The following is a 17,557-nucleotide window of genomic DNA, read 5'->3' on the forward strand; positions in this document are numbered from 1 at the left end:
ACCACTCCCCTATATATGTGTATAATAATGTGTATAAAAAGAGTCTGTATTGCGCGCGCGAGCCAGTTATGTGTTAATTACATAATTAATTACAGGCATAGCAACCAGTTTTTGGTGCTTGACGACTGTTACACTGTACACACGGATCAATTATCAATTTAAGTGTTATTTTGGTGAAACAAGCTTAATAAATTACCGAGTGATAAAATTCAGCAAGTCAAAATCAAAACAAATAAAATTATGTTATCAGCTGATAGTGATAGACCATAGACTCGTGGCTGATTATTTAACAGTTAATCGACACTGAATGGTAAAAAGCGAATACAAAGTTAAGAACAGAAGGGCGGTGCGATAATCATTGTCACCCCTCAGATAATCAAGGATATCACTTCTGCCAAAGTTGAGGACCCTTTGAGATACAGACCTTTGCAAACTGATCCTACTGGATCTTTGAGAGGGAGGTTGTTAGAGCTGTGGTCATCTGGTTTGGAGCGGAAGTATGTTAGTGGCGAACAGTCTAAGTGTGTGGTTGGTTTGATTCAGAAGTCTGATCAGGACACTCTTTCACAGAGCACTTCAGATCTAGTTAAGCCCGATATTCCGGGACCTTTACTGATAGTTGAAATTCGACATATGACGTCATATAGCGTCATCTAGCGTCATCTAGCGTGAAATATCGCCAGATGATGATAGATGACGCTAGATGACGCTAGATGACGCTAGATGACGCTAGATGACGCCAATTAGCGACATTGTCGCTAAGTGCACGTAAGCTAGATAGCGCTATCTAGCGCTATCTAGCGTAAACTGTCACAAACCGACATTCTCCGCTAGATAACGCTTGTTAGCGCTAGATAGCGCTATCTAGCGATAGATAGCGCTGCGTCAGATGTCGTTGCGACATATAGCGTTAGATAGCGCTAGATACCGCTAGATGTCGCAAAAAAAGGGCGGAAATTTTATGAAAATGTCGCCTGGCGTCAGTGCTGCGTGCTTAGCGTCATCTAGCGTCATCTAGCGTCATCTAGCGTTATCTAGCGTCATCTAGCGTCATATAGCGTCATATAGCGTCATATAGCGCTAGATAGCGCTAGATAGCGCTAGATAGCGCTAGATAGCGACATTCGAAAGGTGCCGTGCACTTAGCGACAATGTCGCTAATTGGCGTCATCTAGCGTCATCTAGCGTCATCTAGCGTCATCTATCATCATCTGGCGATATTTCACGCTAGATGACGCTAGATGACGCTAGATGACGTCATATGTCGAATTTCAACTATCAGTAAAGGTCCATATTCCGTATGGTTACCCATTACTGAAAATTCACAAGCTGACTGAGACTGAAATTAGAGAGAAAAAGATTCCACCCAGTCGATTCGTGACTGATCTCTCTAGAGGAGTAACTGCAAGATCAGATAAGTTTATTGTTTGGAAGTGGTTGGGACCTCTTGCCAGGGATTACTGTATAGATCTTGTTAAAGATTCAACTGCAGCTCTCATAAAACTCGAGGAATTGGCAGCTTCCGGACAAGTAGTCGATACTTGGTTCAGCTTCAGTATTGATATTGTTTCTCTATACGATTCTCTGCAACATAGCTTGGTGATGTCAGCCTTAGATGATGCTATTATATGGAGTCGTGTAGACCAGATTGGTCTGAGGAGTTGAGGACTTGGCTGAAGGGACTGATACAGCTTAGTTTTGATTCGGCAGTCTTGAAGAATGCAGACAACTGGTATGAGGTCGTTAACGGTGTACCCACTGGAGGTATCAATTCAGTGGATTGCGGTAACATTGCTTTGTTCTTTGTCCTAAAGAGTCTGGTTTACGACCCGGTTGTTAGACCAGAGGAGCTCAAGAACCTTGATCGGTTTGTGGATGATATTTCGGGCCAAGGTATGTGGAGAGGTTCTATGATTGATTTTGAAGAATGGGTAGGGTCATCACGCAGTAAGATGGTTGATAACTATGGCTTAGATATTACATACGAAGTGAAACCAATCACGGAGTTCACTCAGTTCCTGGACATTCAGTACAAGCTTGTTGGAGGGAGACTCACAACAGATCTGTTTAGGAAACCTACTGACGCCAACAGGTATCTTGAATTCTCAAGTTTCCATCCACGACATACCTTCCGGAGTATAGTCTTCTCACAGGCACTTCGATACAGAAGGATAATCAATGATGACGTCTTGCTGGATGAGAGATTGGCAGAGCTTCAGTTGTTTTTTGAGCGGTCTTCATATCCTACTGATATGGTGAGAGAGGTCATCAGTGATGTCAGGTCGAGACCAAGAACTTTACAGTACAAGGAAAAGGATCAGGGTCCCCCTTCTTTCACACCATGGAATGTTACATTCGGTGCGGGCTATGAGGAAACCAAGGAAAAGGCTAAAGAGGCCAGTAACATCAAATAGCCGTACATGGAGCAGTGAGAACCCTGAGAGGATCCCTAAACTCCAAGTGGTCACCAGGCGAGCCCCTAACTTAAAGGACACTTTATTCAAGAGAAAGAAGCTAGCCTTAGGTTCAGAGTCAAGAACAACTGACCCATGCACCAAACCTGGTGAGAAGAAGAAAGGCAAACCCTGCCAAACTTGTCACCTTGCTAGTGGCTTAATTCCATGGTCTCCAATAATAATGGACACTCAGTCAGAACTCAATACAAGGTGGTAACTGTAAGACACGCAACATTGTGTACGGCGCGACGTGCAAACTTTGTACTGTTAATAACGTATACGTGGGAAAAACAGTCACCAGCCTCAGCCAACGTGTGAATGGTCATCGCAGTAAATATTATGAGATTTTAGAGGCGAGTAGTAAGGGGAATGTTGAGAGCCACAGAGATTTTGATGACGAGAATGTTTTAGGGGCACATCTTTATTTAGTTCATAATTTGAGGGAGAGATCTGATTTCAATGAAAGTTTCCATTTTGATATTTTGTGTTCTACATCCCCAGATAATATTAGAAAGTCAGAACAGTTTTATATTAACAAATTGAAGACACTTTATCCGTTTGGCCTGAACAATGTGAATTCCGTTTCTGGAAGCTAATTTTTCATGGAGTCCCGAATTTTATTTTTGAATCGTTCATTTTTTGTTTATATATTCAGTCTATCAATTTTTGAATTGCGTCTTTTTGATTTAATGAACTACTGCAGACTCCACATTATTATACTTATAGTATATGCCATTAATTTTGTTCCGATTTTAAACTATTCCATTTTGACGAGATTCTAAATTAATTTTTTGAGACTTTACTACATTTTTGATGAGAATTTTTGACATTTTTATACTATTATAACCATTGATATTCTCAGATTATGTGACTGATTAAATGCTGAAGATAAAAGAAATATATTCATTTTGCTAAGATTATGTTTGCGTTTCATTGCTCAAAGTCAACAGCTGTTCGAAGGATCAAATTTAAGAAGAACAGATGTTACTTTACATTTACATTCAAGAAGCAACTAATATCAAGATTGCTATATGCTTTTAAAGAATCCCATATCAAATAAATTAAAGGCTCGGAAGTCGAAAGTCGATGGTGCTGTAGTACTAGTATAGAGTGTAAATGTGTCGAGTAAGCATCAAAATATTTTAGTTTATGTTACATACAAATAATAAATAAGACGAGACAGAATATTTTATTACAGTCAATAAAGTTGGCATACGATGCAGTAATATGACGTGACATGATACGCATCGTTATATTTTTAACACGAAACAAAACCGCGCAAAGTATGAAATGATCTACAACCAAACCACATACTGATACAAATCGACGGCGACACCTCAGATGCACGCAGGATTTTTCAAGTTCTGTACGCCTAATATAATATAAACGATTATTACTTGCGCCAAACACCACTCTGCCCACTAACTCTGGGATACAATAAAGTAGACCAATTACATTGTATGCAGTAGGGAACTTTGAGCGTGCGTTGCGTGGTGTTACCGCGGCGAAATTCTTGTTAATGTGGAATTTTGAGTTAGTCCTTTAAAAAATATGGCGGCCTAATTCTGAAAAATGCCTGAAAAATTGTTTTATTTATTTAGAGATCTTTTTGACTTGGTTAGAATTATACATTGGAGGTCCCGGTTATTTAAGGAGAGTCCGTCTCGGAGGGATCTGAACCCACTATATTGACCGTCTTAAAACTTAGGTTTCGGGGAAATTATAATTTTGCTGGAATTCAGATCTTCGTGTTACTTTTTTTTTTCATTCGTCATTGTATTGTGATTTTAATCAATACTTTCAATTATGTTGGGTTGACACAAGTACAAATTGATACAACAATGTAAAGCAAAAATATGGTCGAAGTAAGCTTTTCATACTATAGTCTACACTAATTAAATTTAATCAACACAGGTGGAAATCTTTTGATAAATACCTAGTTAATGGAAATATCTTAGTCGCAAAAGTTTGTCCAACTAATCACCTTTCGACGTTTTTCCAAGCAATTGTGTAGGAGAGATACTATAAAAAAAATATAAAAATAAATAATAGAGTATTATTATTTTTCATAAAACACTTCCTCGCCAGCGGCGCTTATATAATCTCATGCAATAGAAATTGTTCCTAAAATCATGCACAATATGTTTGCCAATTGTTGTTAAGTAATATAAGCGATCTAATGCGATCACAAATAATCCAGGCTGAACCCCATCTCCCCTAAACAAGATTTACAAGAAATAACTTAAAATTTACCCTTAATAAACTAAGAAATTTTGTCCGTGTTCCATTTTAGACAACATCATTGTCATTTATCGCAAAACCTAAAAAAATATTGCAATCAGAAGAGCAGTCACCGAGAGGAGAACATTGATGGAGTGACACACTGCAAGTGAGTACTGACCCTCGTGTCCATCTTCCTCGTGTTCATCTTCGACTATTTCCTCCCAGGTTGCTGAGCAAGTTATTTATTAATTGAAGGTTAACAATGAGATTTTGCAAAATGAAAAGGGATGGATAATTAATGATATGTAAATGGGAGGTGGAACTAATTTGTTTTGAATTTTCAGAATGAACCACCTTGCACCTCTCCAGTCCCCATCATAGTATTAGTAATTATTAGATGTAGGGTCTAAAATTAAATTATAAATATGCAGCTCACTTCTATCCTGAGCGACGAGGGCCAATTCGTATATTTCAAATGGGTCTCCTACTTCTCCGTCTTCCATTGCGACAGTAATATAGTCCACCAGTATCCCAGCGCACGCTTCGATTTCTCCATCGGATGGATTATAGGTCTCAGCGTCCATCATACCACCCACGACTGGCTGTGGAGCAGAACAATCAAAATCTGTACATTTGCAGGGTTTCATCTCGTTGTCTGATGGCTTGCACTCCATAGGGTCCCAGCTGTTCTTACTCTCGGTTCGGAATGTTCTGACTTCTGTAATACAGTGCAATTTGTCTAGTTGAATCATAACCTGATTGTATCTATTAGCGTCTAATTCCATTTTGAGACCGGTCGACAATTCCAAGTCGAGCATAAGTTCACAATTTGTACAACTGGCATCATCGTATCTGGACAGGATTTCTGGCTTGATCTCTATCTCACCATCCAGCCGCTCTCGCAAATCTCCTTGGGACAGGCTGATCATCGCAAGAAAAAAAAGAGCTATTGTAAACTCTGTCATCATTCGTCAGGACTGATCAACAGCTAATTGAATAATCTTTGTTGAGAGAATATAACGAAATAAATGATTCAGAATGTAAACCCTGATTAACCGCGTCCATTATTTTCCCCCAAATTAGGAATTAATATGATAACAATCAATATAATACCTCGATTAACGGCGGCTTTTACTTTTCACTCAAACTACGCAGGTTTTACTGTAGTATACGTAAATTATGTAAATAGTAGGTGATACCTTTTCTTTCACTCACTGAACCTTTTCATAAAAATAGATCAGTTAATATCAACATGGATTCAATCAGTAATCCCAGTTTGTTTAAGCTAAAATGGGTCATGAGATTACCCTGTGCAAATCGCTAAGAGCTGCAGTGAGGACTCCGACTAGGGGGCTGAGCCCTTGAAAAGTTTCGAAACGTACGGCTATTAGAAAATAAAGCTCCCATTAACGGGTGATACTCGTAAAATATCTGTTCCATATATTGGACCGTCGACGAGTCCAACTCGGCGCGCGTCCTGGTAGGTTGTAAACCTACAAAGCTCCCACAGAAAAAGGCTCCCAGATAATAAAGCTCTTAGAAAAGGAGGTTTTTATAAAATAAGGATCTTAGAAAATAAGGCTCCTAAAAATAAGGTTCCCAGATAATAAGGCTCCTAGTTTAAAGGATAAGGCTTTTAGAAAATAAGGCTCCTTAAAGATAATATAAGGCTTTTTATAGAAAATACGGCTGATGAGAAGTACAGTACGTACAGTACGTACTTCTCAAAATACAAACAACAAACGAAATGATACGTTATTAATGATATTTCAGTGGGCGAAATTTTTACAATTCTGAGAAATAACTATGGGTGACAGTCTTAAAATTTTCCTAAAGTTTTGCTATAACACCTCTCCGGTCTTTCTGCCAGTTAGAGTGAAATATATATCAGTACGAGTTCTTATAATGTGCGAGGTCGAGGAATCTAATCACAACACAATTACATGACTGGGTTAAGAGGATTATTGTTATTGATAACATATTTGTATCATTACTGAAATGTTATGGTGTACGAGGTCGAGGAATCTTTACTCACTAGCCAGGGTGATATTAGGAAGCGAATTACAGAGTTTATTTTTACTTTAATGCGCGTATCGACTACTGCGTGCAAATTAATACAGGCATGGAGCTTTTCTAGCACTGCCGTCTGTTTCATTACCTCCCCTGAGTAATATGAACTATAACAACGTCGGATAATGGCCTTGGCAACACGATTTACGGTTTACCGTAATATACTAAGAGGCTGGAACAAGTTGTAAATGTAGGAATTAATATGATAACAATCAATACCTCGATTAACGGCGGCTTTTACTTTTCACTCAAACTACGCAGATTTTACTGTAGTATACGTAAATTATGTAAATAGTAGTTGATACCTTTTCTTTCACACACTGAACCTTTTTATAAAAATAGATCAGTTAATATCAACATTCAACATGGATTCAATCAGTAATCCCAGTTTGTTTAAGCTAAAATGGGTCATGAGATTACCCTGCGCAAATCGCTAAGAGCTGCAGTGAGGACTCCGACTAGGGGGCTGAGCCCTTGAAAAGTTTCGAAACGTAGGCTATTAGAAAATAAAGCTCCCAGATAATAAGGCTCTTAGAAAAGGAGGCTTTTATAAAATAAGGCTTTTATAAAATTAGGATCTTAGAAAATAAGGCTCCTAAAAATAAGGTTCCCAGATAATAAGGCTCCTAGTTTAAAGGATAAGGCTTTTAGAAAATAAGGCTCCTTATAGATAATAAGGCTTTTTATAGAAAATACGGCTGATGAGAAGTACAGTACGTACAGTACGTACTTCTCAAAATACAAACAACAAACGAAATGATACGTTATTAATGATATTTCAGTGGGCGAAATTTTTACAATTCTGAGAAATAACTATGAGTGACAGTCTTAAAATTTTCCTAAAGTTTTGCTATAACACCTCTCCGGTCTTTCTGCCAGTTAGAGTGAAATATATATCAGTACGAGTTCTTATAATGTGCGAGGTCGAGGAATCTAATCACAACACAATTACATGACTGGGTTAAGAGGATTATTGTTATTGATAACATATTTGTATCATTACTGAAATGTTATGGTGTACGAGGTCGAGGAATCTTTACTCACTAGCCAGGGTGATATTAGGAAGCGAATTACAGAGTTTATTTTTACTTTAATGCGCGTATCGACTACTGCGTGCAAATTAATACAGGCATGGAGCTTTTCTAGCACTAGTTCATAATATGAACTATAACAACGTCGGATAATGTCCTTGGCAACACGATTTACCGTAATATACTAAGAGGCTGGAACAAGTTTGTAATGTTGGCGGAGACTAACTCAAAGTAAAGGCACACACTGAACCTTTTTATAAAAATAGATCAGTTAATATCAACATGGATTCAATCAGTAATCCCAGTTTGTTTAAGCTAAAATGGGTCATGAGATTACCCAGTGCAAATCGCCAAGAGCTGCAGTGAGGACTCCGAATAGGGGGCTGAGCCCTTGAAAAGTTTCGAAACGTACGGCTATTAGAAAATAAAGCTCCCACAGAACAAGGCTCCCAGATAATAAGGCTCTTAGAAAAGGAGGCTTTTATAAAATAAGGATCTTAGAAAATAAGGCTCCTAAAAATAAGGTTCCCAGATAATAAGGCTACAGATACACCAAAAACGTTTTTGCTCCGAACATCGATTTTATTTTATATTATGGTTAAATAGACAAAAAGAATAAGATTGTACACCTTCAAAATTTTCTAAAATTATTCCCTCATCGAGAAAAAAAATATTTTTCTTTATCGAAAATTTTTTAAATTTTGAGAAGTCTGTCACTGTAATACAGATAGTTCGGCCATTTTAAAAGTTTTTTAGCTGATTTTTTTACTGAATATTACTTACAATCCGTACAAGAAGTAATTGAAAGGATTATACAATTGAACGATAAATGACGAAGTTACAGACCAAACAAGGTCGAAAAATAAAAATTGAAATTTTTCCCACTTCTAAAGTTGTATATCTCACCAATCACCCGGGTCAGCAGATATCGCTTCAAAAATTCTTATGAGTGTAGCTGATGATCATATCAAACTTTTTGGAGTAGGATTTTTCTCAGATTTGAGTTTTAAGCTATGCAATATGGCCTCAAACGACATAGTAAAATTCATCGTAAAAAAGGGCAAAAAATGCAGATTTAAGGCTTAAAATGCCTATAACTCAAAAAGTATCAGTTTTTTTGAAATAATTTTCACAGGATCGTAATCAGCTTGGTAAGACGAATCTTTTAGTACGACATTTATAATATTTAAAGACACAAAATTTGTAAAAAAATGTGGACAATTTGTACAAAATTTATACAAGGGGGGACCCTTGTGTTCGAGCTAGAAAATTATTTAAGACAATTTGTCTTCTAAAAGCACCTATTTGATACTAAAAGATTCGTCTTACCAAGCTGATTACGATCCTGTAAAAATTATTTCAAAAAACTGATACTTTTTGAGTTATAGGCATTTTAAGCCTTAAATCTGCATTTTTTGCCCTTTTTTACGATGAATTTTACTATGTCGTTTGAGGCTATATTGCATAGCTTAAAACTCAAATCTGAGAAAAATCCTACTCCAAAAAGTTTGATATGATCATCAGCTACACTCATAAGAATTTTTGAAGCGATATCTGCTGACCCGGGTGATTGGTGAGATTTACAACTTTAGAAGTGGGAAAAATTTCAATTTTTATTTTTTCGACCTTGTTTGGTCTGTAACTTCGTCATTTATCGTTCAATTGTATAATCCTTTCAATCACTTCTTGTACGGATTGTAAGTAATATTCAGTAAAAAAATCAGCTAAAAAACTTTTAAAATGGCCGAATTATCTGTATTACAGTGACAGACTTCTCAAAATTTTAAAAATTTTCGAAAAAGAAAAATATTTTTTTTCTCGATGAGGGAATATTTTTAGAAAAGTTTGAAGGTGTGCAATCTTATTCTTTTTGTCTATTTAACCATAATATAATATAAAATAAAATCGATGTTCAGAGCAAAAAAGTTTTTGGTGTATCTCCCCTTAAAGGATAAGGCTTTTAGAAAATAAGGCTCCTTATACCTAGATAATAAGGCTTTTTATAGAAAATACGGCTGATGAGAAGTACAGTACGTACAGTACGTACTTCTCAAAATACAAACAACAAACGAAATGATACGTTATTAATGATATTTCAGTGGGCGAAATTTTTACAATTCTGAGAATAAACTATGGGTGACAGTCTTAAAATTTTCCTAAAGTTTTGCTATAACACCTCTCCGGTCTTTCTGCCAGTTAGAGTGAAATATATATCAGTACGAGTTCTTATAATGTGCGAGGTCGAGGAATCTAATCACAACACAATTACATGACTGGGTTAAGAGGATTATTGTTATTGATAACATATTTGTATCATTACTGAAATGTTATGGTGTACGAGGTCGAGGAATCTTTACTCACTAGCCAGGGTGATATTAGGAAGCGAATTACAGAGTTTATTTTTACTTTAATACGCGTATCGATTACTGCGTACAAATTAATACAGGCATGGAGCTTTCCTAGCACTGCCGTCTGTTTCATTACCTCCCCTGAGTAATATGAACTATAACAACATCGGATAATGTCCTTGGCAACACGATTTACCGTAATATATAACTAAGAGGCTGGAACAAGTTTGTAATGTTGGCGGAGACTAACTCATGAACTATGTTGTTGAGTGCCATAATTTCGTTGACTTTTTCCGCAAAGTGCCCCTTGAAAACATCATATACTAGTAGTAGTAGAGTTTTTTTTTGAAAAATTTTTGAAAAAAAAGTCATCAACTTAGTAACACGACTTTCCACGAAAGCCGTGACGGCTTTCGTGGAAAGTCGTGTTACTAAGTTGATGACTTGGTGTCAGTAAAATGGCAATACCTTATCGGACCTTATTTGGACGGACATTAATTGAACGCTGGAGGCCTTAACGTTCATCTTAATGTCCGTTCAAATAAAGTCCGTTAATTTAATGTCCGTCGAAGTTAAAGTCCGTTGAATCTTTTTCAAAAATTCGAACTTTTTGTCCAGAATATGATAACTATGAGAACTTTATTGTGCCGTAAGTTAACGACGGAAAGGTTCTCTTTGGTCTGCTGGAGGCACAGAAAACTCTTCTACTACTAGTATATGATGTTTTCAAGGGGCACTTTGCGGAAAAAGTCAACGAAATTATGGCACTCAACAACATAGTTCATGAGTTAGTCTCCGCCAACATTACAAACTTGTTCCAGCCTCTTAGTTATATATTACGGTAAATCGTGTTGCCAAGGACATTATCCGACGTTGTTATAGTTCATATTACTCAGGGGAGGTAATGAAACAGACGGCAGTGCTTGGAAAGCTCCATGCCTGTATTAATTTGCACGCAGTAATCGATACGCGTATTAAAGTAAAAATAAACTCTGTAATTCGCTCCCTAATATCACCCTGGCTAGTGAGTAAAGATTCCTCGACCTCGTACACCATAACATTTCAGTAATGATAAAAATATGTTATCAATAACAATAATCCTCTTAACCCAGTCATGTAATTGTGTTGTGATTAGATTCCTCGACCTCGCACATTATAAGAACTCGTACTGCGATGTATATTTCACTCTAACTGGCAGAAAGACCGGAGAGGTGTTATAAATCAAGAGGCTTGCATATAATGAACATATTAACATGGGTGCAGAGTTGAGTCTGTACGGAACCTAGTAGTTTCAGTTCCTTGTTTAACTTGCCGTACAGCAAGGACATCCACTACTTTAGCCCGGCGAGGCATATAACTCACCCTACAACTCCATGTCAAATGTTTCATACCTTAGTGCAAGAAATATAGGCGGCAAGAAATTAAGGCGATTCTGACAAAATCGCCTTAATTTCTTGCCGCCTTAATATCTGACCACCGTAATTTCTAACCGCCTTAATTTTTTTTTCTTGCGATTTTTTCATAAGAAATTTTCGTGTGATTTTATTATTTTAAATTTACATGTCGATTTCGTTATTTGCTAGAATTCAATGAAATACATATTTAAAATAAATTAACTTGAGTCTAAATACATTAATATATCAATTAATATTCTCGTCTTCTCCTTCTTCATCAGAGTCATATATCTCCAGCAGTCATATATCTCCATAAGCTTTAAATCGAGTTTTAATTTTAAAAAGAAATAATTTTTAATTTTAATGATGATATGTAGTATACATACATAAAAATTCCTTGCCGCGTACAGAATGTGCACTATCATTTTGTCAAATGCAATGAATATACCAATTGACTTGCAGTTTGCTGATGTAGTGGATGTCTACCTAATTTAAAATTATAAACTTAGACGACAGAACAGCAATCACTATAAATATAATGTGCATGCACCATTTAGTTTTTATGTGACCAATGTCCAATATATCGTATTTTTAAACAGATTTCTATGCTTTATAGACTGATAAAAGAATAAAATTGACACTATTTCGACCAAAACTATAACCAAATTTGCGATCAAAAATCGTATTTTTTCCGAAAAAAATATCGCCTTAATTTCTTGCCGCCTTAATTTCTAGCGCCTTATATTCTTGCCGCCTATATTTCTTGCACTAAGGTATATACCAGCCAAGTTCACAAGACATATCCTTGTGTTTGAGAAGCGCTCGTTAGAACTGCTTCCTTTCCCCTCAGTATCCCACAGTCTCTCGAGTTTCGTAACGTAACAAATAGCAAAACTTTAGGAAAATTTTAAGACTGTCACCCATAGTTTATTCTCAGAATTGTAACAATTTCGCCCACTGAAATATCATTAACAACGTATCATTTCGTTTGTTGTTTGTATTTTGAGAAGTACGTACTGTACGTACTGTACTTCTCATCAGCCGTATTTTCTATAAAAAGCCTTATTACGGCAAGTTAAACAAGGAACTGAAACTACTAGGTTCCGTACAGACTCAACTCTGCACCCATGTTAATATGTTCATTATATGCAAGCCTCTTGATTTATTATCTATAAGGAGCCTTATTTTCTAAAAGCCTTATCCTTTAAACTAGGAGCCTTATTATCTGGGAACCTTATTTTTAGGAGCCTTATTTTCTAAGATCCTTATTTTATAAAAACCTCCTTTTCTAAGAGCTTTATTATCTGGGAGCCTTGTTCTGTGGGAGCTTTATTTTCTAATAGCCGTACGTTTCGAAACTTTTCAAGGGCTCAGCCCCCTAGTCGGAGTCCTCACTGCAGCTCTTAGCGATTTGCACAGGGTAATCTCATGACCCATTTTAGCTTAAACAAACTGGGATTACTGATTGAATCCATGTTGATATTAACTGATCTATTTTTATAAAAAGGTTCAGTGAGTGAAAGAAAAGGTATCACCTACTATTTACATAATTTACGTATACTACAGTAAAACCTGCGTAGTTTGAGTGAAAAGTAAAAGCCGCCGTTAATCGAGGTATTGATTGTTATCATATTAATTCCTAATTTGGGGGAAAATGATGGACGCGGTTAATCAGGGTTTACATTCTCTTATGGTTGGTGGGCTAGACAGTGAAACACGCAAATGTAGTGTATACTTCGTTAAATTACATCATTAGCTACAAAGGAATTAAGTTGGTTAGTTTTATTAGTACTATATATACGAAGATCTAAAATGCCTCAAACAATCGAGAATCAAATAACCTAAATAAAATACACAAGGTAAATGGAGATGAACTACACAAAAATATAGCTTCAAAAATGAAGCTTCAAAAAAGAAGAAATAAAAACTAAGAACCTTATCTTTCAACTTTGCATCTATTTAAACCCAAGCAATTAGTTCTATACTTCTCAATATACCTAAATTCCTCCCTATTTAATCCCCTGGGGTTACATTCTTTCAAAATGGCAAATTTATAGTTGCCAATAGTAAAAATGTCACTGTGATGTTCATAGGCATGAATCGAAAGGGCTGATTTATTACGATCCTCTACTTTAAAACAGGCTCTGTGTCCATTGACACGTTTATGAAAGTTTTGCATTGTTTGCCCGAAATAAGTGTCTTCTACAACTATCTCATAACCTTCTTCCTTTATAAGATTACAAAGCTTACATTGGGCCACATAAATAACATTTTTAGATTTACAATTATATCTGATAGGAACTACTAGCTTCTGTCCATTAACTACAAATTCTTCCCCTGCCCTACACATATGCCTGCATGTTCGGCATCTTGGTGCATTGCATTTCTGAGTCCACTCTGAATTATTTTCTGCCGGTGTTCTGCAGATAGCACTGTTTCTCAGTACTCTGTTACCAATCGAGCAGCCTTTCTTCGATGCCACCGTGATTTGTGTTGGGCCTAATAGTGCTTCAATGTCCGGTTCCAACTCCTTTAAGACTGATTTAAGCTGGGGCATCTCCGAGAGGTGTTGGACTGAAAACACCATGGAAGTTTTTTGGGGAACATGAACACTTCCTTCTGAGTTGGGTGGAGGATTGAACAGCTTCTCCAACACTTTTGGCTCTAAGGCGTTCAGTTTCGCTGAGTCGTGTCCACTACGACGCAAATCCGATTTCAATTGCTGTGGGTCCGCCTGCCGTGTATCCTCTCTTGAGTTCCTGTTAGCAATCCGAAGCATTTGGGAGAAGGCTACGGAGTTAAACACGTGTTTTGGGTGGAAACTGTCAGTACGGAGAAAATTCCTGGCATCTGTCGGTTTGGTGTAGAGCTTATATTGGATCTTGTTGGTTGTGTCCAAATACAAGGTTATGTCCAGGAAATTCACCTCCTTCCCCAATTCCCAGCTGCCAAACCTTATCCCGTATTCCGCTGCCAGTTGGTTCAATTTCTGTACAAAAGAATCAAACTGCCTTGCCGTACCCTTCCAGATTATGAAGCAGTCATCGATGTAGCGTAAAAACAGTTCAATGAGGCTATCCCAAGGGAGATCATTCCTAAGTTTTTTATGCATAAGCCAGTGCAGAAATAGATCAGCGATCTGCCTTGAATCGCATCCCCCTGTTGGGATCCCTTTCTCCGACTTATAACAATTGTCTCGGAACGTAACACAAGAGTGGTTAAAGGAGAGTTTGGTGAAATTCAGCAAAGCGTCCTTAGTCCTTTCAGATGTGGTTCGATCCGATTCAAAAGCGTCCGCCATGGCCTCTAGTGCTAAACGTGGGTTAATGGAGGGGTACAGGGCTTCCACGTCCAGGGTGGCTAGTAGGGTGTTTCCTCTTGGTGGGGATGAGTTGTGTTGCTCGATTTTCCTCATAAGATGGGGAGTGTCAAGCAGGAATTCATCTCCACAGTAGTCCTGGCTGATTTTTGTTAGGTGTGGGCTTGACCATTGCCCTAGTCTATAGAGGGGACCATGCTTTGCTGCATTGATGAATCTTTGTGGTGGTACAACCTTGTTCCTGATTTGTTCTTCTGATAGCTTGTGTACTTTGAACAAGGGCCAGATTTTTGGTGGTACTGGTCTGTAATCCGGGCTGTGTTTCATGTTATTATCCGTGTTGAGACCTGTTATTATAGTCTTGTCCTTAGATGTTATGTGCCCAATGTGTTCTTGGGCCAGGACCTCCTTAACTATCTCCGTTCTGGTGTTCTCCATGTAGTCTTCAATAGTAGAATCTAATTTCGTATACTTCCTAGTATCTGATATTTCCTCTTTTATCGTGTTCACGACGACGTCATAGTCCAGGATCAGTGTGGCTCCCCCTTTATCGGCTTTTGTTACAAACACTCTTTCTTCTTTTATGAGTTGTAGCAGAAGTTTCCTTCCTCGGATTTCGCGTTTTCCTAGATTACTTTCAGGTGTGGATAGCTGTGTGTTCGCGACCCATCCTAGTAATCTAGTTTTCAACTGATCCAGTAGGGGATGGCTGTAGTCCGGGTGGGAGGTTCCTGACACACGCATGTGTCCGTGGATGTCTTCTTCTCTGGAGTCTGAATCAATCCAGGGTCTCTGTTTGAAGTAAGCCTTCCACTCAAGCTTCCTGATAAAGTTTTGGCAATCAAAAAGTAAGTCTTCTCTGTCCGCTTTGTTAGATTCAACAAAGTTGAGCCCTTTAGCCAGGTACAAGTTTTACATTCTGAATCATTTATTTCGTTATATTCTCTCAACAAAGATTATTCAATTAGCTGTTGATCAGTCCTGACGAATGATGACAGAGTTTACAATAGCTCTTTTTTTCTTGCGATGATCAGCCTGTCCCAAGGAGAAATGCGAGAGCGGCTGGATGATGAGATAGAGATTAAGCCAGAAATCCTCTCCAGATACGATGATGCCAGTTGTACAAATTGTGAACTTATGCTCGACTTGGAAATGTCGACCGGTCTCAAATTGGAATTAGACGCTAATAAATACGCTCAGGTTATGATTCAACTAGACAAATTGCACTGTATTACAGAAGTCAGAACATTCCGAACCGAGAGTAAGAACAGCTGGGACCCTATGGAGTGCAAGCCATCAGACAACGAGATGAAACCCTGCAAATGTACAGCTTTTGATTGTTCTGCTCCACAGCCAGTCGTGGGTGGTATGATGGACGCTGAGACCTATAATCCATCCGATGGAGAAATCGAAGCGTGCGCTGGGATACTGGTGGACTATATTACTGTCGCAATGGAAGACGGAGAAGTAGGAGACCCATTTGAAATATACGAATTGGCCCTCGTCGCTCAGGATAGAAGTGAGCTGCATATTTATAATTTAATTTTAGACCCTACATCTAATAGTTACTAATACTATGATGGGGACTGGAGAGGTGCAAGGTGGTTCATTCTGAAAATTCAAAACAAATTAGTTCCACCTCCCATTTACATATCATTAATTATCCATCCCTTTTCATTTTGCAAAATCTCATTGTTAACCTTCAATTAATAAATAACTTGCTCAGCAACCTGGGAGGAAATAGTCGAAGATGAACACGAGGAAGATGGACACGAGGGTCAGTACTCACTTGCAGTGTGTCACTCCATCAATGTTCTCCTCTCGGTGACTGCTCTTCTGATTGCAATATTTTTTTAGGTTTTGCGATAAATGACAATGATGTTGTCTAAAATGGAACACGGACAAAATTTCTTAGTTTATTAAGGGTAAATTTTAAGTTATTTCTTGTCAATCTTGTTTAGGGGAGAGGGGGTTCAGCCTGGATTATTTGTGATCGCATTAGGCGCTTATATTACTTAACAACAATTGGCAAACATATTGTGCATGATTTTAGGAACAATTTCTATTGCATGAGATTATATAAGCGCCGCTGGCGAGGAAGTGTTCTATGAATAATAATAATACTCTATTAGTATCTCTCCTACACAATTGCTTGGAAAAACGTCGAAAGGTGATTAGTTGGACAAACTTTTGCGACTAAGATATTTCCATTAACTAGGTATTTATCAAAAGATTTCCACCTGTGTTGATTAAATTTAATTAGTGTAGACTGTAGTATGAAAAGCTTACTTCGACCATATTTTTGCTCTACATTGTTGTATCAATTTGTACTTGTGTCAATCCAACATAATTGTAAGTATTGATTAAAATCACAATACAATGACGAATGAAAAAAAAAGTAACACGAAGATCTGAATTTCAGCAAAATTATAATTTCCCCGAAACCTAAGTTTTAAGACGGTCAATATAGTGGGTTCAGATCCCTCCGAGACGGACTCTCCTTAAATAACCGGGACCTCCAATGTATAATTCTAACCAAGTCAAAAATATCTCTAAATAAATAAAACAATTTTTCAGGCATTTTTCAGAATTTGGCCGCCATATTTTTTAAAGGACTAACTCAAAATTCCACATTAACAAGAATTTCGCCGCGGTAACAGTAACACCACGCAACGCACACTCAAAGTTCCCTACTGCATACAATGTAATTGGTCTA

The 17,557-nt window shown here is 37.6% G+C and overlaps 3 protein-coding genes across 3 annotated transcripts; 1 reads left to right on the forward strand and 2 right to left on the reverse strand.

Moving 5' to 3' along the window:
- Window positions 1–4,300: 4,300 nt before the first annotated feature.
- LOC134814104 (uncharacterized) lies at window positions 4,301–5,663 on the reverse strand. The gene is made up of 2 exons (XM_063822128.1): window positions 5,116–5,663; window positions 4,301–4,908 (listed from the first exon to the last, which is right to left on the reverse strand). Exons 1-2 carry the CDS (start codon window positions 5,645–5,647, stop codon window positions 4,778–4,780), a joined length of 663 nt encoding a protein of 220 aa, XP_063678198.1. The 5' UTR covers window positions 5,648–5,663; the 3' UTR covers window positions 4,301–4,777.
- Window positions 5,664–13,261: 7,598 nt separating this feature from the next.
- Window positions 13,262–15,585, reverse strand: LOC134814397 (uncharacterized). Its single transcript, XM_063822495.1, has 2 exons — window positions 13,977–15,585; window positions 13,262–13,278 (listed from the first exon to the last, which is right to left on the reverse strand). Exons 1-2 carry the CDS (start codon window positions 15,583–15,585, stop codon window positions 13,262–13,264), a joined length of 1,626 nt encoding a protein of 541 aa, XP_063678565.1.
- Window positions 15,586–15,813: 228 nt separating this feature from the next.
- Window positions 15,814–17,151, forward strand: LOC134814025 (uncharacterized). The gene is made up of 2 exons (XM_063821994.1): window positions 15,814–16,360; window positions 16,568–17,151. Exons 1-2 carry the CDS (start codon window positions 15,868–15,870, stop codon window positions 16,696–16,698), a joined length of 624 nt encoding a protein of 207 aa, XP_063678064.1. The 5' UTR covers window positions 15,814–15,867; the 3' UTR covers window positions 16,699–17,151.
- The last annotated feature ends 406 nt before the right edge of the window (window positions 17,152–17,557 follow it).

The sequence above is a fragment of the Bolinopsis microptera genome, chromosome 4, assembly GCF_026151205.1.
Source record: "Bolinopsis microptera isolate Bmic1 chromosome 4, MBARI_Bmic_1.0, whole genome shotgun sequence".
Taxonomy (NCBI): Eukaryota; Metazoa; Ctenophora; class Tentaculata; order Lobata; family Bolinopsidae; genus Bolinopsis; species Bolinopsis microptera.